Raw genomic sequence first — 24,096 nt, 5'->3', positions numbered from 1 at the left:
AGTTACAGAAGAGTTACCATTGGATATATTGAGTGTTGACTGGAACAGTCGTTTTTAATGAAGTCTATAGGTGCAACACCTTCACCTGTGACCTGTTGCCATTTAGACCTAATACTACACTATATGCACTATGTGCTACCTGGAATAAAAGCCACATGTTAGCAGGAGTTCTGGAATGTGGCTTTAGCTGGCTCTGTATCATTGAATATTGATGATTTGTTCACAGTAGAGGAAGGAGCATGGGCCTTGGTGGATGCCATTGTATTTAATGGGGTTTTCAGCTGACATTGCAGGGAGGAATGTTTTAGCCAGTGACTCTTCTGCTGTTCCCAAAGCTGTATGATACCCTTTAGTCTGATAGGCCATGAAAGGAAGCCCAGATAAAAATTCAATTGAACATTTCTAGGTGTGTGCATTTTTTGGTGAGGTATGGCTGGTGTTTGACAGGTGTCAAATGCAGTTCAGGGTAAAAATGGTTGAAGATCAGTAAGTTCATCCAGAGAGCCTGGGGTGTTGCTACCACTCTTTTTTTTTTTTTTTTTTTAAGGAGGTTCATTTTTTTGTTTGCTTGTTTGTTTGAAAAAGATAGATTTACAGAGAGAAGCAGAGAGAAAAGATCTTCCAGCCACTGATTCATTCCCAAATGGTTGCAGTGGTTGGAGATGAGCTGATCCAAAGCCAGGAGTTTCTTTGGGGTATCCCATGCAGGTGCAGGGTCCCAAGGCTTTGGGCCATCCTCAACTGCTTTCCTAGGCCATAAGCTGGGAACTGGAAGGGAAGTGGAGCAGCCAGGACACAAACTGGCACCTGTATGTGGTTCTGGCAGTTGCAAGGCTATTGCTTTGGGCCATTCTACCACTCTTAGAAACATGTGTTTAGCATACCAGCAGTATAGGTGATAGACAAGGAATAAATCAATATTTGTTGTTAAAATGGAGTAGGTCAACTACAAGTGCTTTTTAGTTTTTGAGCTTTGATATTTGCCTTTTTTCTTACAAATGTTCTTTTATTCATTAACTGTGAAGTATTTACATTGTACCAGATGGAACACTTTCTGAGTGCTAGTGATACAGTCAGAAAAAGGTGGAAATTCCTGGCCTCATGAAGCTTCCATCCTCCCTGTGAAGTCGACAGTCAGCCGTGTAACATTTACAAGCGGATGAGGAAACACATGGGAAGGTTCTGGGGGAGTGGCCATTCTTGAGCAAGTCACCAGATAAGACAGCTGATTTTGAATGAAGCCCCTGCAGGATGTGATTGAATAGCCATGTGAGACAACCATTTCACAGGGAGGGAACAGTCAGTGCCAGGTCTGTCGAGCCAAGGTGTTCACAGAACAGCACTGTGCCAGGATGGCAAGGGCAGAGAGGCAAGCGAAAGCAGTCAGAGATCAGCTCAAAGATGACAGAGGGTCATGTGGGACAGGTTCCTGTAGGTCAGTGTATGGATGGCAGCTTTCCTCTGCATCATTGGAGGCGGTGAATCCAAGAGTGACAAGATCCTACACAAAAGGCTCCCTCCAGCTGTGGAGGCTTAGAGGTACATGCAGCGAGCCTTCAGGCCTCTTGGTCATAATCTAAGGACTGTGGCCAGGAAAGACAGAAAGAAAGCTGGATTCTGAACATGGAATTAGTAGATTAAATACAGTGTGTGAGAGAAGGAAAATGTCAAGAATGATTCTAGGGCATTTTCTCGAAGTGGTCGAAGATTGTTCTGAGAAAGATGGTGGGAGTTGCAGAGGTGTGGATTCAGGGGGGTTACTTTTGGGAATAGTTTGAGGTATCCAAACAGAGAAAGTGAGGAGAGGCCCTGCTTAGAGAGGAGTCAGCTTGTAGAGGTGGATGGTGTTTAGAGGCCTGTGATGATTGCCCTGGGAGGAGAGAAGTGTCGAGAGGACCAAGAATGGGCCCAAGGGAGTGCTGACCTTAAGAAGTCTGGGAGTGGTGTGAAGGCAGGAAGCAAGAGGAGAGGCCCGGAGGAAAGCCCTGGCAAGTATAGTGTCCTGGAAGCCAAATGGAGAGTGTGATTGATGGAGAACCTCATGGTCAGACAGAGACTGAGCACTAAGTGATGGATTTTGCAATTTGCTCGGCAAGACAAGTTTCTTTGAAGATGGGGACAAAAGCTTGACTAAATAAATAAATGAATAGTTTCCACATTATTGGAAGTTGGAAAATAGTTACTCAAGTTCCATTCCAGAGAAACAGCCCCATCCTGGTAGAAAATAGTGATTTCAGGTCTTGTTGCAGTTGGAAGCACAGCCAGCAGGGTGGCTGTTAGCGTGTTTCCTGCCGGTCCCTGTTCTGGGCCCTAGCAGCGCCCAGCATCCCCTAGCTGTTGGTTTCAGTGTCATCAAATGACGTTACGTATGGGATGCCTGTGAGTGGGTCAGTGCTAGTGGGGAGCAGGTCCAGCTGTAGAAGCTGCCTAGTTGAGAGCATGGCTATATGTTGAGAAGAGTAGAGGGTAAGGGTAGCTGTAGACTGGATGCTTCCTGGTGAATTGAATTTTTGGAGAAGAAGCAGTGTGTATGTCTCCATTAGACTGACTTGTTGGAAGCTAGGAATGTCATATCTGGATAGAATTTCCTTTTCTCTGTCTCCCTGTTGTGTCACGCCTATGATAGTTAGGACCTGTCATGTACTTTAAAAGAGTGTTATTACTAGATTGTCTTGTTTATTTTTTAAAAAGATTGTTTTACTTATTATGATGTCAAGCTAAATGTAAGAATTCTTTAATTCTTTTTCCTTTTCTTTCTTTTTTTTTTTTTTTTTTTTAAATTTGCACCTTCTCTGTATTGACAGACTATTTGCTCCAGGGTAAAACTAAGGGTCTTTCTAATGGGTTTTCCTGAAATGATGTCAGAACCTTTCTGCAAAAAATTAAGAACAGTTAAATTGTGTCTAAGCTTGATCTCTGCCTAAAGTCTTGCCAAGCAGTACTCTGAGCTTGTAGATTATTACCCAGCACTGTGTCCAGATCTCTGGGTTCATTCTTTAAAATGTAAATTATCTCCCAAATCATTCCCGGTTATGTTTAACTCTCACGTTTCTGTATAATTATTTGACAGAATGTATGGATTTTATACTTTTAGGACAGTTTTAGAAGACGACAGAAAGAAAAAAGGAAGAGGATGAAGGTGAGTTTTAGTGAAGTTTGAGAGTAACAGTTTGTGAGGCTGCAGTCCCATCCAGTAACTCTTCCTCATCCAATAGGAGTTGACACATGCCCATCCAGTTGCTGTCTGACCTGGTGAACTGGAGTGACTGGTGTTGAGCTCTTGAGTTTGAAGGGATTCCCTTGATGGACAGGTGGCTCTTAGCTATTTGAATTGTTTACAACAATCGCATCTTGTTCTTGTAAGAAAAGCAGTGAACTACTCTGTGTGTCCTCTTGGATTTACTGTACATCTGTCAGGGTAGTCTTACTGAATGATGACACTGAACTTTGTTGTTTGCTACGAAATGACCAGATTCCTTAATCCCCTCAGCATCCAGTTCTGCCTACATGGTGATCTGGCTGAGTTTCAGCCGTTGAGCTTGACCTGTCCATTTTTGCCTTCATTGGGTTCCTCCAGATGAGCTACCGACCTGGCAGCTCAAGGGTTTTACTCACAGTACCTGAGGGCAAGCAGTCTTTTTTTGTTTTTAAAGATTTATTTTTATTACAAAGTCAGATATACTGAGAGGAGGAGAGACAGAGAGGAAGTGGAGCCGCAGGCCATATGGGATCAAGGTGAGGACCTTAGCCACTAGGCCACGCTGCCAAGCCCGAGGGCAAGCAGTCTTAACTGCTGTTTCCTACTGGTTATTTGCTTTCTTGCTTAATTGTGTAATTGTTGTTTTGAACTTTTCTATTTGATTTTAACACGCATAGATTGTAGAGATTGCCTTTGGTTGCATTTTATTTAATTGAACAATTTGAGGGAGGAAATGGGAAGAGAGAAAATTATTTATTACAGATAGGTTCACAACCAGTTATATAAAGAGGGCCATAATTTGATTTTTATTATGTATTATTTTCTTTTAGCTAATACCTGTTTTATCAGTCAGTCCTAACTGTCACCTATTGAGGATAATAGCTCTATTTAATTTTAAATAAAGGGTTAAATTCTGTCGGCAAACGCCTGGAGCGGACAGACAACACATAAGACAACACAAGACAATGCGCAGTGGGTCACTCTTGTAAACAGAATGCCAAATTTATTTGGGGTCAGCCTGCATCTTTTAATAGTCTGCCTAGTCCCTCCCAGTATTATCCCAAAGCTCAAGCAACTCCTAAGCTCCCCTGGGGGCATCTTAACAAAGGGGAAGTAAGGAAGAGGAACTTGCATTCAAGCCAGGGGCTAAATGTATTAGGCCAAGATTGCCCATTCTGTTACCCCTTAGAAACAAGGTAAGCTGTGGAGTTAACCCTTGGGAGACCGGGGCTTACAAAATTCTAGGAAGAGTAAATCATGAAAGCTAAGATTAAGAGTCAAACTTGATTTTTTTAGCCTTAATGATCTGCCTGGATTGGTGTCTTGAGTATTTTTGCAATTGTAGAAAAACAGTGGATTATCAGCATAACGAGGCAGAAATCAGTTCTCTCTGCCCTTCTAGGGCAGTGGACTCTGTTTTTAGGGCAGAATTATTAAGTATTATAGGTTGTTTTTTACAGAGGAGAAATTACCGTCAAATCATAGTATAGATAGCCTTGTAATGTTAATGGAGATTCATTTGGTCTCTTAGTGAGTTTAGTAAATTAAGTGCTTAGAGTGAGGACTCTCTTTCATTGCCCTCTTTACTTGTCATCTAATGGTGTTGCTGTAATTTAATTTTAATTTTCACATTTATTTCCATTTATGTTAGAGAGATCAACCAGCTTTCACTCCTAGTGGAATATTAACCCCTCATGCATTGGGTTCAAGAAATTCACCCGGATCTCAAGTAGCCAGTAATCCGAGGCAAGCAGCCTATGAAATGAGGATGCAGAATAACTCTGTAAGTGGCCTACTTTTCGTGGCATAATAGAATGATGAATAACAGATGTTTGTTGCAGGTGTGCTTGTGTATGTATGTGCATTTCATCACTTAGCCTAGAGTTTTGTTATAGTTTTTCTCTTGTTTCTTTTCCTTAAAATGTTTTCTTGTGTTAAATCCATCTTTATCAATTTGAGGATACCTAAGTGATAAGACAGACAAGTGTTTGGGATAGTTGAGACATGTGACGACTATAAAGGGAGAGCTAAGTGGCCACAGTGTTTTATACTCTCCCAAGGACCTGAAGGATGAATCAAGCTGCAAGCTACATTCCCATTTCTGCGTAGCTGGACCAGACGGACAGGTCTTGGGCCATTTAGTTTTCAGTACTTCTCTACTTGATGGTCAATATTGTTATGTTTTACATAGGATATTTACACATTCATGGTTTTAAATTTGCATTCATTGGTTTCATTGTATCTGAGGGCATTCTCAGATAATAGAATTTGTCCAGATTTCAAAACCAAAATTTTAAAAAGATGTTTGAATGAGTTTGATATATTCATAAAAGCATACTTTATTGGTAGAGGCAAAGTGAAATTTTATCTTCAAGTGAACCATTTTTCTTTCCTTTGAAAGTACACACATTATTTTCTGTTTGAAGGTGTTGGTGAAGAATCCATTTTGAATAGTAGTTTTTATGGAACTTGTATGTACTTATGCAGCTTATAGGAGTGGCATGTTCATCACTTAATTCTGGTGGCTGAATGTAGGATTTGAATGATAATAGAGATGCCTTCCTGAATGGCTCACCATTATGTGCCAAGACAGGGAGCATGCTGGTAATGGTTCAGATAGCCATGTGGCTATATGCAGTAACTTGGAAAGGCGCATGGTACGTTGTCATCCCAGTTGAAGGTCAGTTTCATAGAAGTTAACTAAGTTGGTCAAAACTAGCAGTCCAGGTTGATCTTGTTATCTCAGACTCATCTCTCATTCCCCAGGGCAGCAGTGCTTTCCTAGATTTATATATTTTTTTTATTTTCAACAGTGTTAGCTATGCTGAGCATAGGTAAAACTGACAGTTTTAAGAGGTAAGTGCTCTGAGCTCTTTGTGAAATACAGCTTTGCTTCGTTTTAACTTTTCTTGGCATGTAGTGTAAACTACCTTCATATTTAAGTTTTAGTTAAACAGTATCATGAAAAAAAAGGCTTTAGAGCTTTCAATTTTAAATTCTGTTGACCTGAAGTACCTAATAGATTATGAATAACAGAAAGAAAACTTTATTGCCACTTAACATTTTTGGTAATTTGATCGTTAAATAGTTTGTGAAAGATTGCCATTTGAACTTTTTATTATTATTTAATTTTACTGAAAAGGCAGATTTACAGAGATAAGGAGAGGCAGAAAGATATATCATCTCTGGTTCACTCCACTCCCCAAGTAGCCACAGTGGCTGCAGCTGAGCCGATCTGAAGCCAGGAGCCCAGAACTTCTGAGTATCCCTCGTGGGCTCAGGGTGCCAAGCCTTGAGCCATCCTCTTGTGCTTTCCCAGGCCACAGGCAGGGAGCTGGAAGGGAAGTGGAGCAGCTGGGACAGGAATTGCTGCCTATATGGGATGCTGGTGTTTAGGGTGAGGGATTAGACAGTTGAGCCAATGCTCCGGCCCCGAAAAATTGCCTCTTAATTTTTTAATTAAAAATGTAAATATTTTGGTTCTAGTATGTTAATTGATTTTGGTACAAAGAAACTATAGTTTTGAATTTAAAGGGTGTGTAAGTCTTTGCAGTACAAGTGAAATCTCATGATAAATTTCGATTTGTATATTTGAAACTGTAAAATGGTGCATACAAAGTAACAGTTATACAGCTACCTATCAGAGTCTCATTAAACTGTTGCTTTTCATAGTCGTTGTTATTAGGTTGAACATTATATAATTGTATTCACATCAGCATTGACTGTTTTGTAGATTTTTATACATATTGCATCTAAAATATATATAACATGCATAAGTTTTATACCCTCATATTTTTGCTAGGTACAAAATGAGTTTGAATATAGTACTTGAAGGAACGACAAAGGAAAACAGATTTTGAGTGTAACTGTTGAAAGCTTGGGTACTGTATTATCAGGGGGTGGGGGTGGCATATGGAAAGATGGGTCTTTGTATTTTATATTTATCTTATTCATTTAATAGCTCTTTAAAAATATGTACCATGAAACATGGTGTAGGTAATCTGAGTTGGATGTGTTTTCTCACATAAAATGAGTAATGAAATCCTTTTGTGATATTATAATTGTCTGCAGAGCCCTTCAGTGTCTCCTAATACAAGTTTCACGTCTGATGGCTCCCCATCTCCAGTAGGAGGAATTAAGCGGAAAGCAGAAGACAGTGACAGTGAACCTGAGCCCGAGGATAACGTCAGGTGATGCCATTTTTGGGTAGCACTTTGTTAGCAAATTACTGAAATAGAGTCTCTCTAATTAATGCTATTTGGCTCCGAGCAGTAGTGCCTTCAGCTGCTTGCCTGTGATCTTTTTATCCTGCAGTAATTAGTGTGGAGGGTTAGGCTAGTCAGTAAATTCCAGTGAGATGTGTAAGCTATAGCTGTTAAACCTAAGTGTCTAGATTAGTATGCGTGCAGCTTTTCATTCTTGAAGCCACTTTTCCCTCTGAGACCAGGCACAACATCAGCTAGGCAGGAGCTTTTAGCTTTGACTATGTGATCTGAATGCTACTGTTTGGAGATTAAATTTTCAAGCTTTTTAACATAGAGAATTTAGTTACACTAGGATGCTAATATGGTTGGCTTTAATTTTCTCAACTGAAAAGGTTCTTCCTGAAAATGAAATATGCAAAAAATCATTCTTTGAGAGAGAAATACGTACTTTTTTTTAATTATAAACTTGCACTTCCAAAATTATATACGGCAACATAATTTCCTTTTAGCTGTCTCCCTAAAGTTTATAATAGGAAGCCGAGTGTTTTGTTAATGCACACGATGGGGATCGTAATATGATAAGATTATATCCAGCCTCTTGTGTAATTAAGTCGGGCTTGAACCCTTGGTGTTAAATGCAAAGAGACAGTATTCTCAAAAATTGTAGCTAATTAAGAATTTAGGAAATTTGTGTTTTTTACAGTTAAGCAGGACAAGCTCATGCTTGTAAAGGATGTGGCTAGTGTGTGGTTTCTGTCTGTGGTTATAAATTCCATAAGGGTCATATGCAGCAGCATTTTTCTAATGTACTTGATGACAAAGCTAGATCAGCGTGGGCTCATTGATCTGCTTGCTCTTTAGTTTCTGTGTCTTAGTTCTGTCCCTGACTTCCCTCCTAGAGCTTGTGCCCACTGATTATGTATCTGTCATGCTGCATATTAGTTTAATAACTTGATTTGTTCTGAAATTTTTTTAAGATTTATTACTTTTTATTACAAAGTCAAATATACAGAGAGGAGAGACAGGTACATCTTCCATCCACTGATTCACTCCCCAAGTGACCACAATGGCTGGAGCTCAGCTGATAAGAAGCCAGGAGCCAGGAGGTTCCTCTGGGTCTCCCACACAGGTGCAGGGTCCCAAGGCTTTGGGCCGTCCTCGACTACTTTCCTAGACTACAAGCAGGGAACTGGATGGGAAGTGGGAATGCCAGGATATGAACCGATGCTCATCTGGGATCCTGGTGTGTACAAGTCGAGGACTTTAACTGCTAGGCTATCGCGCCAGGCCCCTGCATATTTTTTTTAATCCTAGTTTGGAGATAGAAAAGTGGGAATGCTTCTGCCATGAAATATTTGGGCCTTTAGCATTTATGGACCCTTGGCATATATTTAGTATTTTCTATAATAGAGTAATGATTCACATTATTGATCCAGGATATTTCTGCTAATTTTTACTTGAGTCCTGGGTGTGTGTATGAGTGTGTGTGAGAGAGAGAACAAACAGCTTGTGTGGTGTGTTCTGAAACATGAGTGCAGTAGGAGATCTGGCAAGTTTCAACTCTGTCCTGCTTTTTTCTGGAATTTTCTTTGGTTTGTTTTCTTAAACAAAATGTTTAAATGTTCAAATCTTGTGGAGCGTGAGAAGTAATTGCTTCAAAAAGTGTATTTTGGATAATAATGTGGTTCTTCATGTTGTATTTCTGCTCGTTGACAATAATTTAATGGATTAATTGACCCTTTTAGGTTTTGCTAGAACATGTCTGTGTTTGAAGATGTGTGTGTATATATAGAGCTATATGTTCTTTATCTCCTTTCTATAAGCTATTAACAGTTTTTACCTAAAAGATTATAAACTTGGGGGCCCAGCACAATAAATTTGTGGCTAAAGTCCTTACTTTGGACATGCCAGGATCCCATATGAGCGCCAGTTCTAATCTCAGCTGCTCCACTTCTCATCTAGCTCCCTACCTGTGGCCTGGGAAAGCAGTGCAGGCTGGTCCAGGGCTGTGGGACACCCGGATGAGGCTCCTGGCTCTGGGGTTTGGATCAGCTCAGTTCTGGCCGTTGCAGCCACTTGGAGAGTGAGCCAGTGAACAGAAGATCTTCTGTCTGTACCTCCTTCTCTTTGTATATCTGCCTTTGCATTAGAAATAAATTTTTCAAAAAAAATTATAAACTTGGGAAGCAATACAAACAACGAACATGTACACATTTTCTGTCTGCCTAGGTAATCTTTCCATAAGCCCCCACCCATTTTTTAATTTGTGAGGCAGAGAGTGGAAGGAATACTAAGTACACAAGGACGCTTCTAAGTGCTAGCTTACTCCGACATGTCTGCAGCAGCTGCGGAGGGCCGAAGCTTAGAGCTGGGAGTGTAGTCTGCCACATGAGTGGCGTTAACCCAAGTACTGCTACCTCTCAGAAGCTGTATTAGCAAGACACGGGAGTTGAAATGTTGGTATGGGAATTGGCTGTCAAACCCAGCTGCTCTACCCAATACAGGAAGCAGGAATCTCAATCACTAGGCTCAATACCTGGTCCTCTATGGAATTCTTTTATTAACTTATTTAAGGTTTTATTTGAAAGGTAGGGTGAAGGAGGAAGAAAGAAATGGACGTGGGGAGAAGAGAAGGATATTTTCCATCCACTGTTTTATTCCCCAAATGACCCCAACAACTGGGCCAGGCTCCAGAAAATCCATCCTGTGTTTCCTGGGGCGGCAGAGCCCAGGTCCCTAGGTCATCATCCACTGCTTTACTCAGCCCAGTAGCTGGAAGCTCTGTTGGAGACAGAGTGGCTGGGACTTGAACTGGTGCTTGAATTGGGATGCTGGCTCTACAAGATGGCTTAGTGTGCTGTGCCACAGTGGGGAGTCAAGCTTTTTAACAATAACAGAATTTTACCTCTGCTTGTCTGTTTTTAAAAAACAGTAGTTTTATTGACTCTCCTAGTTAATTTCTCCTGATTGTTTCTTGAATCCTTTGTGTGTGCATGTGTGTGAGGGTCTAATCTGTCTAGTGCAGTGTTCTGAAACACCTGGTATGGGAGGTCCAGCACATGCATAAGGAGCTTTCACTGGCAAGGCCCCTGGATGTTCTTCATCTGTCTTTGTGTTTGGTAATGTTCTTTGGTTTGTGTTCCTTAAGAAAATGTTTGAATCTTGGGGAGGGAGGCAGGAATCCCTAAACCCACAAAGCCATATTGCAGAAAATAATAACATTTTTAAAAATGTTGCTGAGAATGGGAAATGATTGCTTTAAAAAGTGTGCTTTGGATGAGATTGGATTAACTGCACAACGGTGTAAAATCTTAAATGTGGTTTCTAAAATTGTTGTATAATTGCAAGACTATATTAAAACATTGTTAAAATTTGAGCAAATAAGAATGTCTACTTTAGGCAGTTCTGGTTTAATTTTTTTAGTGTGGTTTTAAATTGATCTTTTCAGAATCAGTGTTTGGGTTTTTGATACTTAACTGTAATTAAGTTGGTGATAGATTCTGTGACAGTGGAATTGTTAGAATTAATTAAATGAAGCTGTGTTACCACTTACTGTTTAACTCACACTTTCCTGCATATTAAACATGTTGACTTACAATATAGATTGGTATCGCTGAAAGTGTAATAAGTCAACATGAGCTGCCTTTGCTGGGTTTTTAGGTTATGGGAAGCTGGTTGGAAACAGCGATACTATAAGAACAAATTTGATGTTGATGCAGCTGATGAGAAATTCCGCCGTAAAGTTGTGCAGTCTTACGTTGAAGGTCTTTGCTGGGTTCTTCGGTATTACTACCAGGTACAAGGGAAGATTGCCCTTTACGAGTTCTTCATCATTTTATCTATAATAATAGTGTGTATTATTGAGCTATACTCTGAAGTAAAATTGAATACATTATTAAAATTTCCTATTCAGAAATTTACTACCATAAGTCATATTTATAAAAGCAATGACATTCTTTAGGTATCAGTACACTGTGTAAGCAAAGATTATTTTAAGGATTTTCAGCATCAAGTAGTATGGTTATTTGTACTTCGTCTTTAAGATGATTAAAGTTTAGTGAGTTTTTTAAATTGGAATTTTAAAATAGCTGAGTAGTTAAGTAATTAATTGACATCATTAAATGACCAAGCAAAAAGCAATGCCTGGAAATTACCAATCGGAATTTGAAAAGAATTCGAATGACACTGTCGCCTGTTTCAGGTGGTGCTGTTCCGTGAAGTGTATTCTAGTTAAAGTCATCTGTGTCTGGCTTAAACTTTTTTATGATTCAGGTGTCATATTGGTGAGAGATTAGGTAGACAAGGATTAAGACACCATTAATAACAGATTTAGTGCTCAGAGAATAAACCATGTTAAATTTGCACATATATGAGGTTTGTCGGTAAGTAGAAAATACCATAAAGCATTAAATACAGACTGTAAAATGTTATGTTTGCAAATTTTACTCCTGAAGAATATAATCCACTAAGTATAGAGTGAAAACACATCTCAGGAAAGATGTCTCTTGGATCAGTTATAATGTGCTCTTGTTTTCTTGTTGGTATTTTGTTTTGTTTTTGGTATAAAAAGTTTTTTTTTTAAAGATTTTATTTATTTTTATTACAAAGTCAGATATACAGAGAGGAGGAGAGACAGAGAGGAAGATCTTCCATCCGATGATTCACTCCCCAAGTGACCACAACGGCCGGTGCGCGCCGATCCGAAGTTGGGAACCTGGAACCTCTTCCAGGTCTCCCACGCGGGTGCAGGGTCCCAAAGCTTTGGGCCTTTCTCGACTGCTTTCCCAGGCCACAAGCAGGGAACTGGATGGGAAGTGGAGCTGCCGGGATTAGAACTGGCGCCCATATGGGATCCCAGGGCGTTCAAGGCGAGGACATTAGCCGCTAGGCCACGCTGCCAGGCCCGGTATAAAAAGTTTTTATAGTTACAGTTGTCACATGAAGATGTGAATTTTAAAATGAAGTTTTGGCCTTGTATCTGTCGGCCTCTGTTCCCGTGGTGTCCCCAAAGCACCCACATGCTCAGTGAAGGGCAGCTGCAGCTCTGCGATTGCCCTGGGCTTGTTTGATGGTGGCAGGTTTAGATTAGGAATGAAAGAGCACCAGCCATGGTACAGGTTGTTTTTCTGACTATGAAGTTTGGTGTTGGCTCTACTGATTATTAAATTGCGTCATTGTATTGTTTCATTTTTTAAAAAAAGATTTTATTTATTTAAAAACCAGAGTTGCAGAAAGAAAGAGTTCTGTCCTGAATCACTTCCCCAATGGCTGCAATGACTAGAGCCAGACCAATGCATGGCCGGAAGCCGGGAGCCTCTGGGTCTCCCACTTGGGTGGTAGGGGTCCAAGCACTTGGGCTGTTCAGGCACATTAGCAGGGGAAGAAGGGTAAGAAGTAGAGCAACCAGGACTGCAACCAGGACCCATAGGAGATTGCCAGCACTGCAGGTAGTGGTTCTACCTGTTATGCTATAGCACCAGCCTGAGTCTTTTTTTCATAAGTAGACTATTTTAGGCTAATTGTTTAATTTTTTTGTTTTTGAATTGTATCCATTATTAACATGAATTTTGGAGGATGAATTTTGCTCGTCATTAATGGTTCTAGGGCTGTGCTTCCTGGAAGTGGTATTATCCATTCCATTATGCTCCATTTGCTTCAGACTTCGAAGGAATTGCAGACATGCCTTCTGAGTTTGAGAAGGGTACAAAACCGGTAAGCTTGATTGCTCAGAAACACACAATTCATAGAATTTTGGATTTGATAATAATTTGGAATCTTAAACATGTTTTTTCTTTCTTGCAGTTTAAGCCACTGGAACAACTTATGGGAGTTTTCCCAGCAGCAAGTGGTAACTTTCTACCTCCATCGTGGCGAAAGCTCATGAGTGACCCTGTGAGTCTGGAGTGTGGAGCGTGGTGGTGGGGACTGGATGTTAAATATAGTTTGTTAATATCGCTAGTTGCCTTTGTGTCTTGTGATTAAAAAAGCATTGAAGTGTAGAAAGAAAACATTTGAGTTCTTTTGTAATTTTTTTCATGCTATTTATCTGTATTTTCCTGTTCCCATTGACTGGTAATACTAACCCATGACATGGGCTTGGTTGGTGTTGGAAATTCTTACATAGCAATCTTGTGTTATCGTTCCATTTACTTGCAAGTTAATTTTATTTTTATTTGTTTCAGCCATGTTTTGTGGCTGCCAGAAGTCTGGCTTAGCTCAGCCTCAAACCTTGTTTGAGGTGCTAGCCAGGAAGGGTGAGCCCCAGCCTTTTTGGGGTGCTAGCCAGGAAGGGTGAGCCCCAGCCAAGTAGGAGTCCTGGGAGTAATGAGCTCATTCCTCTGGCGTGCTGAAGGCCTGCAGCTGTCAGTTCCTTACTCCCCTGTGATAATGCCTTTGTGTGTCATCTTTTAAAATCAGGTTAATTTTGTCTTACTAGCATGGTATTAATGACCTCTTAATAAAATTTGTTTTTACAAAAATAAATGTACTTTGTTTTCTCATCATTGCTTGAACAAAGCCACCTAGTTCTTTAAAGTAGTATATGTGGCATTTGTTTTGAATTTTTACTTTTCTCTCTGATACAGGATTCTAGTATAATTGACTTTTATCCCGAAGACTTTGCTATTGATTTGAATGGAAAGAAATATGCATGGCAAGGTAAATTTTTGACACTCTCCTTGTTAAAACTTTGTTAAACTGAGCAAACGGGATTTGTAGGATGGAATAATTCTGTAAAAGATAAATATTTGAAAACGAAGTGAAAATTGATTTTCCTCCATCTAACCTAGAATTAGCTTGATTAATAGTAATTTTAATAGTAGCATTCTGATGTAATTTGAATAAAAGTAGATTAATAATTACATCTTTTGTCTTATTTGTGCTTAATTAGACTTTTTCCGATTAGAAATTCATTAACATCTGCTAAGGCTGAGAATACAGAAGCTTGTCTCTTCCACTCTGCCTATCAAATGAATGTAAATAAATTTTAAAAAATTTACTTGACATTGATTGTTGCCTATAATTTTATCATTTATTCTGTTAACCGGTTTTATAGAAATGACACTTTCAAATTAATACTAAAATTAAGATGCCTGTACCATTCAACTAATGTGTGATGATCAACTATAATACAATAGACATTTTACCCCATAGGCCACTTCTGTTGCGTATCAGTGTCCCCTCTTTCAATAAACCTTTTCTTCTGCTCTCCATTTTTTGAGGTTAATGAGCACATTGGGCAGAATCATATTTTCATGTTTTCTTTCACTATTCCTTATGGTTGGGATGGCCCATAAATGACAGAGAATTGTGAGGCAAAGGGGAATTAGTAATTGTTTACTATTTATGAGGTTTTAGAGTTGACTTTACTTTATTAGCAGAAACCTATTTAATGGAATGATAATGAGACATGCATACTGCTGGTTGGGGTTGTAGTCATAAGGGTTGAGGCCTGTGGTCATTGTTCTATGTAAATGGATGGAAGTATCAGATGGTGTTTGAAGGTGCTTTGGTTAAAGTAGACAGGAGACACAGAACAGGAGACAGCAAAGTAAAACAAAATCATTAGGAAATGTATTTATATGTTTGTTAACATAAGTCAATAAAATCTTAGCTGAGTTTATTAATAATGTATGGATATGCCGGTGCTTTGTCAGCTGTACTATTACGGTAGATTTCTTTTGTGTCACTGACCAGTGGTACAAGTAAGATGATGCATAGAAATTGCGGTTGCCACTCATTTGTTGTTTTCTTTTTTGTTGTTGTTAATAACCTTCCTGATGGTTATAAAATTATATTTCCTGTGTTTTTATTTGCAGTTCCCTAATGATTAAGGATATAAAACGTATTTTCTCATGTTATTTGGCTATTTTTGTATCTTTAGGGATACATGCATTCAAGCCCATTTTTTTGTGGCTTGTGTGTTTAGGAATTGTTCAAATATTGTATTTAGGAGTTATTCATATATTCTAGACAGTCGCTTTTTGGATACTTGATTTGCATTTACTTTTTCCCATTCTGTGGGTTGTCCTTTTTCACTCTGTGATGTTTTGGCATGCAGAAGTGTTTTATTTTGATGTAGTCTTTTGTTGTCCTGTGTCTTTAATGCCATCTAGGACGTCATCGCCAGATTCAGTGTCGTGAATCTTCTGTGATTATATATATATATATATACACATATATATCTGTGTGTGTACACAGGTAAAGGTTTTACTTTTTAAGTCAGTCATTTTGAGTTGATTTTTTTGTATGGTGTGAAGCAAGTCTAATTCCTTTAGCATGTAGCTATCTAGTTTCTTAACATCACTTACTGAAAAAAAAAAAAAAAAAACTTTTTCTGTTGGATTGTGTTGAATGCTACTGTTAAAATTCAGTTGGCCACAAACGCTTGGTGAAGGTTTATTTCTAGGTGTTCTATTCTCTACCTTATATATATATATATGTCTGTCCTTAGGCCAACACCATATTGTTTTAAGTACTGGAGCTTTGTTGTAAGTTTTGAGGTCACAAAATGTGAGTTTTGCAGCTTTATACTGTTCAAGATTGTTTTGGGTATTCAGAGTACCTTGAGATTCCATGTGCATTTTAGCATAGGATTAGAGTTTCGCTTTTACTATTTTTATATTTTATACAAGCACAATACTAAGAAAAGAATTTTGATTTAAAATGTAGTATTGTTATAATAGGAAATATGCATTATTATTCCCTCATACATTTTTAATTATTAAGTAATGATAGTATAGTAGTTAAATTCTTACCTGGATTGGATACATTGCAGTATGGGAGACCTCAGAGCTTCTCCAACCTTTTACGTTGTGTATACTTATCAACATTATGTGTAACTTAGTAGCAGTACTGTGGTGTTATAGACTTTGGCATAGGTACATAGCATAGTAGCTTTAGTTTCTATGCAGTGCATATATGAATGGAGTGTCAGTAATGAGGTCAGAGCCGCCCGTGGCAGAGCGGAGATCTGAACCCAGAGAATGTGATTCCAGAGCTCACCCTTGAAAGAATTGGGCTTACCTGGCCACCCCTAGGCAGTTGAGAAGATTCCATGAGGTAAGCTATTCCGTGCAGCAAGAAGTGCTACAGGACACAGCATACAGTATATATATATATATACAGCATATAGTAGCTGCTAGTGGCACTTTTACAGTCAGCTCATTTTTTTTAAAGATTTGTTGATTTTTATTGCAAAATCAGAAATATATAGAGAGGAGGAGAGACAGAAAGATCTTCCATCCGATGATTCACTCCCCAAGTGACTTCAGCGGCTGATCAGGAGCCAGGAGCTCTTCTGGGTCTCCCATGCGGGTGCTGGGTCCCAAGGCCTTGGACCATCCTCGACTGCTTTCCCAGGCCACAAGCAGGGAGCTGGATGGGAAGCAAGGCCGCCAGGATTAGAACTGGCACCCATATGGGATCTCGGCATGTTTAAGGCGAGGACTTTAGCTGCTAGGCCAGCGCGCTGGGCCCAGTGAGCTTATTTTGAAAGCACTGTCACTGTTACTCTGAATGTAAGACACTGCTCTCTGCACTGGCTGGTGGGGCTGATTTGGTTTGTGGTAATGTTATTGCTGTCAGAACTACAAGTTGTTTATTGATTGGATATAGATTCTGAACTTGATTTTGTAGTCTTTCATAAGTTGTTTTTTGGTCTTGAATATGGCAGGTAGGAAACAAAGGCTAGATAATACTGCAGTGTTTCTGGGATGTATTTCCTTAAGTATGTTTCCAAATAAAACTTGAGCAACTCTTGGGGTTTTTGTTTTTGTTGTCATACTGATTGCATAGTTTAGAGGATTCCAGACCCATGTGGGCCTCTGATTAGGGTGGGCAAGTTCAAGTTTGGAGGAAGATGAGGGGTCAGATGTTTCAGGTTTTTTTTTTCCTCTTTGTCCTCAGGACAGGATGGGGAGGGAGCCCTTTTTGCTGTCAAATTACATCAGCACCCAGGGATAGTGAAGGTCATTTGAGACGCCTTAGAGACCCCAATGTGGGGAAGGGTGTTCCAGTATTGCATGAGTGGTTTTGATGGTGCTGAGAAGTTGTTGATTTCATTGCTCCAGGGTTGAGAAAATCTTGCTAACATCTTTTGGATGACAAAGTTCACTTTAGTGCTTCCACACACCCAGAAACGTGCAAAGCTTGGCCAGGAGGCTTGTCCAACCTGTAGTGCTTTCCGTGCTCTGACAAGGCAGTCAGTCAGGGTCCCCTGCTGACCATCATGTCCCTGTATGCAGCTGTAAGTGCTGTCCGCTGCATAGGCATCAATGACCTAGCAGACCCAGTCCTAATATGCGTGCTTCAAGCTCAGACCACACAACCTGTGATTTCCTCTGTGTCCGGAATCTGAGTCCAGAGGTCCTGTTGGGGAGTATTCAAGAATCCTTGCCTGGGGTGACATCAGACCTGGACTTTTGTGTGTGCCGCTTGGCACCAGGCAACACACATACCAGTGCAGAGAGCTTCCAGTCAGTTCTGCCTCAGTCATATCACACGAACAGTTGGGTGCCTCAGCTCAGCCCCACCAGCCCACCACAGACACTATCTCCACACATACCAGTGGGTGCTGTTGCCTACTTGAGGCAGGTCCCAATACCCCCGACAGTGGCCCACCTCAGTCCTGGTTTTTGTGCATGCCAACCTCTGTTGTGGCCTAATGTGGCCCAGCCTGCATCCTACCTGGCTCTCGTGCATACCATAGGTGCTGCAGTTTCATTCAGCGTGACCTGCCCCCAGACCTCACCCTCCTGTGTGCTGACAGATGCTGCTCCAGTCTAAGGTATACCACAGATCCTGGTTCTCATGCTTACAATGGTAGGGACAACCCGATAGTTCCCCTGCCATGCATGCTATCAGCCTTAGGTCTTGCACCTGCCAGAGGGTACTGTGTGGTTCAGTATGACATGAGTTGTACCCAATCCTGGCACTTGCCAGCAGGTGCTGTGGTCTAGCCAAACTATCCTGCCCCCAGACCCAGCCCACATGGATGTTGATGGGCACTGCAGCCTTACCCAACCTGATCCACAGCTCTGGTTGTTGCACTCAACAGTTGGAGTTGCATCCCGGTGGAGGAGTCCCCAGAGTTCCCCTGGCAGGTCTGCTCCCAGCCCCGGGTCTTGCTGGTTGGTGCTTCAACCCAGCCTGACATGGCCTACCTGCAGTGTGAGCTCTCACTGGCAGGTGTAGCAGCCTAGCCCAACCAGGTGTGGCCTACACCCTGTCCTAGCACTTGTGTATGTGTACAGCAGGTGCTGTATCCTTAGCTCAGCCTGACCCACCAGATCTGGTCTACACAAATGCTGATGAGTGCTGTAGCCAAGCCCAACCTGGCCTGCCCCGAGCTCCAGCTCTTGTGCTCCCCAGCAGGAGCTGCAGCCTAGTAGAGTAGTTCCCCAAGTTCTCCTATCATGCCTGCTCCCAGTCTCAGGTCTCATGCACGCAGCCCTGCTTGGCATGATCTCTCATTAGTTCTGGCCTTAGCATTTACCAGTGGGTGCTACAGCCTCTTTACCCAGCCTCCTCCGAGCTCTAGCTCCCACAAGGTCAGGTAAGTTCTGTGGTCCAGCCTGGCTCCACTGGTCACCATCCTCAGCTCTCTGTGTAAACCAGTGGGTGCTGTGGTCCCACAGAGGCGAACACACAATTTCCTTATAGAATCTGCTCCCAGATCTGGTTCTCTTGCATTCTGATGTTTGCGATAGCCCAGCCTGACGTGATCCACCCCCTGCTCCAACACTGACAGGCAGGTGTTGTGGCCCAGCCCATTGAAGCATGCCCTCCAGGCCCAGCCTTTGTATGTGCCACTGGGCAGGGGGCAATGTTGTTTAGCCCAACCCAGGTCTTGGGAGGGTACCTTGGCCTGACCCGGACATGCCCTCCCATTTCCCCCCTCTAAACTAGTCCATCCTAGCTCCCCTTGCCTACCTGCAAGTGCCATAGCTTGGCCCATGGAAGACCCCAGAAGTCATTCCTCCCCTGTTGAACAGGCCCTCCTCTGCTTCCACTCCAGTATGTCCCCAGATCAAGTTCCCTGGGCAATCTGGGTCTGGGAGCCAGGAAAGTTGTGTCTTGGCCTGTGTCTTGTCCTGGCGTTCTCCACCTTCCCCACATAGCTTTAAAAAAAAAAAAATGTCTACAATTTTGCAAGCAATTAAAGCTTTTATAAAGAGTTATAAATGCAGGCCTGGCACAATGGCCTAGTGGTTAAAGTCCTCGCCTTGAACATGCCAGGATCCCATATGGGCGCCGGTTCTAATCCCAGCAGTCCCGCTTTCCATCCAGCTCCCTGCTTGTGGCCTGGGAAAGCAGTAGAGGAAGGCCCAAAACCTTGGGACCCTGTACCTGCGTGGGAGACCTTGAAAGAAGCTCCTGGCTCCTTTGTTAGGATCAGCGCAGCGCCGGCTGTTGTGGCTGCCTGGGGAGTGGTTCATCGGATGGAAGATCTTCCTGTCTGTCTCTCCTCCTCTCTGTATATCTGACTTTGCAATAAAAATAAAAAATTTTTTTAATGAAATAGGCAACTCTTGACAGCACACTGGTATAGTTATCACAGATTTGGCATTAACCAGGCCCAGAATGCCCACCAGCTACTGGCTGCTTTTCTCCCAGCAGTGTAAACCTTGCCTAGGGACAAATCAGCCAGCGTAGGCAGTGCTCCTTTGGGTTTCTGAGTCTGTTTACTAGTGCTTAGAGTAGCCCAACTCACCTGATGGGTATTTGTGGTTTTGAAATTACTTTTGGACTCGATAATTCATGTTAGAATTTAGTATCTTTGTTTTACTTTAAAAAATTCCGCTGTATAATAAAATTGAACGTGTTTTCTTACTTTAGAAATACTGTGGACTTTGAAAATATTGTGGAAACCTTTTCATTTTTTTGTTAAAGGGAATAATCACAAATAAAGCCATTTTGAATGGCAGTAGTTTCAAAATTATTTAATTCAGACATGTTATTTATCTTAAAATTGTTGTTTAGCCTAAATATTGTTTATAATACATGTAGCAGAACATACGTATGCTTTATTAATTTTACATTTTTGTAGTGAGACTCTGTATTTGATCCATATTTTCAAAATTACATACATGGTTCCGGCTAAAGCAGTGCCATTAATTCCAGGAAAGTACAGAATGAAGAACTTCTGTGCTGCTCTCCATCCCCATTACTTAAGCAAGTTTATAATGAATTACACATACATATTTCTAGTGTCAGAACAGAACTTGGTTATTTTACTTGTATGATCTTTTAAAAAAGAAGAGACCCAAGTGCTCAAAAATGGAAGGAGAAGCTTGTGGCCAGGGAGCCCAGCTGCCCCTCTCGAGGAGGAGGTCCTGGTGAGCAGGGTAAGAACACAGCTCTCCAGGAAACTACCACTTCTTTTCATTTAAAAATGTTATTTCATAATCAAGATCAAAAAAACATGATTGTTCGTATGAACCATTTAAAGGAAAATAGGTAAGATTTTTCCTCTGTAACTGTGTGGATTGTGTTTACATCTAAGTTTTAGCTGGAGTTCACTTCTGTGCTAGTTTTAAACAACAAGGATATGCCAGGACTGTTCTTTGAACCGGTGGAGTTACGTAAGGTGGAGAAATCAGCTGATCTGACCGCAGTGTGGTTTGTGGACCTCGTTCCCCCAGGTGTTGCTCTGTTGCCATTCGTGGATGAACGCAGGCTGCGAGCGGCCCTGGAAGAGGTGTACCCAGACCTGACTCCAGAAGAGAGTAAGCTCTTGCAGTTAAATCACACTAAGTCTGTGTGCTACATGGGCTTTTAGGAAAAGTTTATGGAAAATGGTATTAAAAATTAATTTTGTTGAAGCACCTCTAAAAGATTTATGCATCGGCTTATTTATAATATGTATTTTTTCCTTGAACTTTTTTATGTCCCCTTTATATAAAAATGTATAATTTCTGTGTAAAATCAGAGTCTGTTTTTCCTCTTTTTGTCAAATTTTCCATAGAGAGCATCAACCATTGGTTTTCCTTTTCCATAACAAGTGTTAACTTTATCAGTTTATCTGTAAAGTTAACAATAAGTTAAGTGAAAATACTTAGGTTTCTAGTGTTGAATGAACTTATTAAAAAGCTACACTGCAAGAGTGCCCTTTTTGCTTTGTGATTTTCTTATTGTGAAGAAAATGAAAAGTTTCTCTTTCATTTTCCTCCCAAACTAGTGATAACTTTACTTGAAATGATTAGGGTAAATCAGACGTTTTCCTTTGAAGTACAACTTGAAATATTACATCAAAAAGGGCATTTTGTAATCCCGACAGTGGAGAGTACAGATTGGGAAATTACAAAGCCATGCACAGTACCAGGCTAATGAGCTTGTAGAAACAATTTCTTTATTGACTTTAGAATAATTTTTGTCATTGATGAGTGTTTCTTCAGGAAAATGTGTGTTTTAATATGTTTTCACATACATTTCTTATGTTGTGAAATTAAATTCCTTAAGAAAATCTTGCCCTTTGTCTTGCAGTATATTCTGATAGCTTTTAGTGATTTTTTTTTTTTCTGGTAGCCAATCATCTTTGAAATTTTACTGTTAAGAGTGTGTGTGTGTGTGTGTGTGTGTAAACACACATTACAAATTTCAGTCTGCCACTTTTGCACTATTTATAAACTGTACTATAAGTTATAACATTGTAGGTATGTCCTTTGTTTGTTTCATACAGATTGGCCTTTCAGACATAATTATTTACTGTATGGTGTTTTCCTTTCCTCTCAGACAGAAGAAACAGTCTTGGAGGTGATGTCTTGTTTGTGGGGAAGCATCATCCACTTCATGACTTCATTTTAGAGCTCTATCAGACTGGTTCCACAGAGGTAGAGTGTGTGGTTTGGTCCGCTGATTAGAAATGTGGGTTTTGCTTTGCTTTGTTTTGTTTTTTAATTTCAATTTTGTGGGTGAAATAGGCATAATAGAAAATGTAGCATTGTAATGGCAGAGTATACTGACAATGCTGTGCAGATGTCACCCTGTCCACTCCCAGAACTGCTCCTTCAGCCAGCCACACTTTGTGCACCCAATACGCAATGTTATGCAGTGTCTGCATATTGTGCTGTTCCTGCAGCCTTATGGCTCTTTCTGCCCCACCTCTGACAGGGGAGTTGTACTGCTGCTTTGGGGCTGTCTGACTTCACTTAGCGTAGTATTTTCATGGTTCACTCACGTTGTGTATTGTAGATTGGAATTTCTTTTTTATGCATAAATAACTTTCCGTTTGTGTTTATATAAACTACATTGGCCTTTTCCATTCATCAGTTGTATGCTTGGCTTTAACATAATGCTTCTGTGAACACAGGCATACAAATGTCTGCCTGAGTTGTTGTTTTCTTTTAATTTGGGCTGCGTTTTTCCACAGCCAGTGGATGTACCACCTGAACTGTGTCATGGGATTCAAGGGAAGTTTTCTCTGGATGAAGAAGCCATTCTTCCAGATCAGTAAGCATCCATTTATATATAACTGAAGAGAAATAGTGACAAAATGATATTTAAAATAAAACAGGGAATGGATAGAAGGCCCACTCTCCACATTGGAGTGTCTGGGTTTTGCACTAACAGTTCCTGACTCTAGTTTTGTAATGGTGCAGAGGCTGGGAGGCAAGAGTGATGGCCCAAGCAATGCGGTTCCTGCCTCCCATGTAGGAGGCCTGCATTGTGTTCCCAACTGCTGGCTTCAACCCTGGCCATTGTGGGCCTTCAGGAAAGTGAATCAGCAGATGGTCACATGATCTCTTTCTCACTGCCACTTGGTGCACACATGTGCTCTCTCCATCTCAAATTAGAAAAAGCAAAGATAAACAAAAGCAAGCCTTGTTGTGCTAAGGAAGCTCAAGTTTCCAGAAACACTTAGATGTGCTTGCTAATAAATAAGTATTATTAGTTCTTATGTTGCTTGCTTTTCTCAGTGTGCCTCTTTCTTGAGAACACAGTTGTCCTAAGGCTAAGCCTAGTATGTAATCTCAAGAGATTGAATCAGAAACAGAGAGATTTCAACTGGTAGAATTAAATGTCAAACAGTAACGCTCTTCTTTGTGTGTGTGGTTTTTTTTTTTTTAAAGATTAATTTATTATTTTTGATTGGCAAGTCAGATTTTCAAGAGAGAAGGAGAGGCAGAAAGGTTTTTCCATCTGCTGGTTCACTCCCCAAGTGGCCTTAACAGGAGCCTCTTCTGGGTCTCTCACATGGGTGCAGGGTCTCCAGCCTTTGGGCCATCCTCTACTGCTTTCCCAGGCCATAGCAGGGAACTGGATGAGAAGTGGAGCAGCCAGAGTACTAACCAGTGCCCACATGGGATCTTGGCACATGTAAGGCAAGGACTTTAGCCACTAGGCTGCCACACTGAGCCCTGGTTTACTATCTTTAATTCAGTTTTTTTTTTTTTAATGGTTTTAATTATTTATTGGTAGATACAATAAATACCTTTAAAAGTTCTTTGAGGTCTTCCCTAAGTTTTGAGTATAAAGAGTTTGATAACTGCTACACAGAGGTAAGATAAGTATATCAGTAATGATACTGTATGTTATGTGATGTGTGTATCTTTAGCTTTTTGAATAGTAACATGGACTTTTCCAAAGTGAATACTGTGGACTGGTGTGGTGTCCAAGTAAGTGAAGACTCTGCTGGCAACCCAGTGCTTCATGGTGGAGTATCGGGTCAAGGGCCAGCTGTCCTGCTTCTGA

The 24,096-nt window shown here is 40.8% G+C and overlaps 1 protein-coding gene across 3 annotated transcripts in view; it reads left to right on the top strand.

The window, feature by feature from the left end:
- Positions 1 to 24,096, top strand: part of XRN2 (5'-3' exoribonuclease 2) — a 69,389-nt gene that overhangs the window by 18,216 nt on the left and 27,077 nt on the right. For all 3 annotated transcript variants that reach the window (XM_004585646.2, XM_012927180.2, XM_058679868.1), the window contains 10 exons: positions 3,095 to 3,139; positions 4,851 to 4,982; positions 7,271 to 7,389; positions 11,065 to 11,200; positions 13,009 to 13,116; positions 13,207 to 13,296; positions 13,989 to 14,061; positions 21,048 to 21,131; positions 22,138 to 22,235; positions 22,775 to 22,854. In XM_004585646.2, coding sequence (XP_004585703.2) covers positions 3,095 to 3,139; positions 4,851 to 4,982; positions 7,271 to 7,389; positions 11,065 to 11,200; positions 13,009 to 13,116; positions 13,207 to 13,296; positions 13,989 to 14,061; positions 21,048 to 21,131; positions 22,138 to 22,235; positions 22,775 to 22,854 — 965 coding nt within the window. The remainder of the gene's footprint in view (positions 1 to 3,094; positions 3,140 to 4,850; positions 4,983 to 7,270; positions 7,390 to 11,064; positions 11,201 to 13,008; positions 13,117 to 13,206; positions 13,297 to 13,988; positions 14,062 to 21,047; positions 21,132 to 22,137; positions 22,236 to 22,774; positions 22,855 to 24,096) is intronic.

Source organism: Ochotona princeps, chromosome 22 (genome assembly GCF_030435755.1).
Source record: "Ochotona princeps isolate mOchPri1 chromosome 22, mOchPri1.hap1, whole genome shotgun sequence".
Classification (NCBI taxonomy): Eukaryota; Metazoa; Chordata; class Mammalia; order Lagomorpha; family Ochotonidae; genus Ochotona; species Ochotona princeps.
This window is presented reverse-complemented; position numbering and strand designations above follow the sequence as displayed.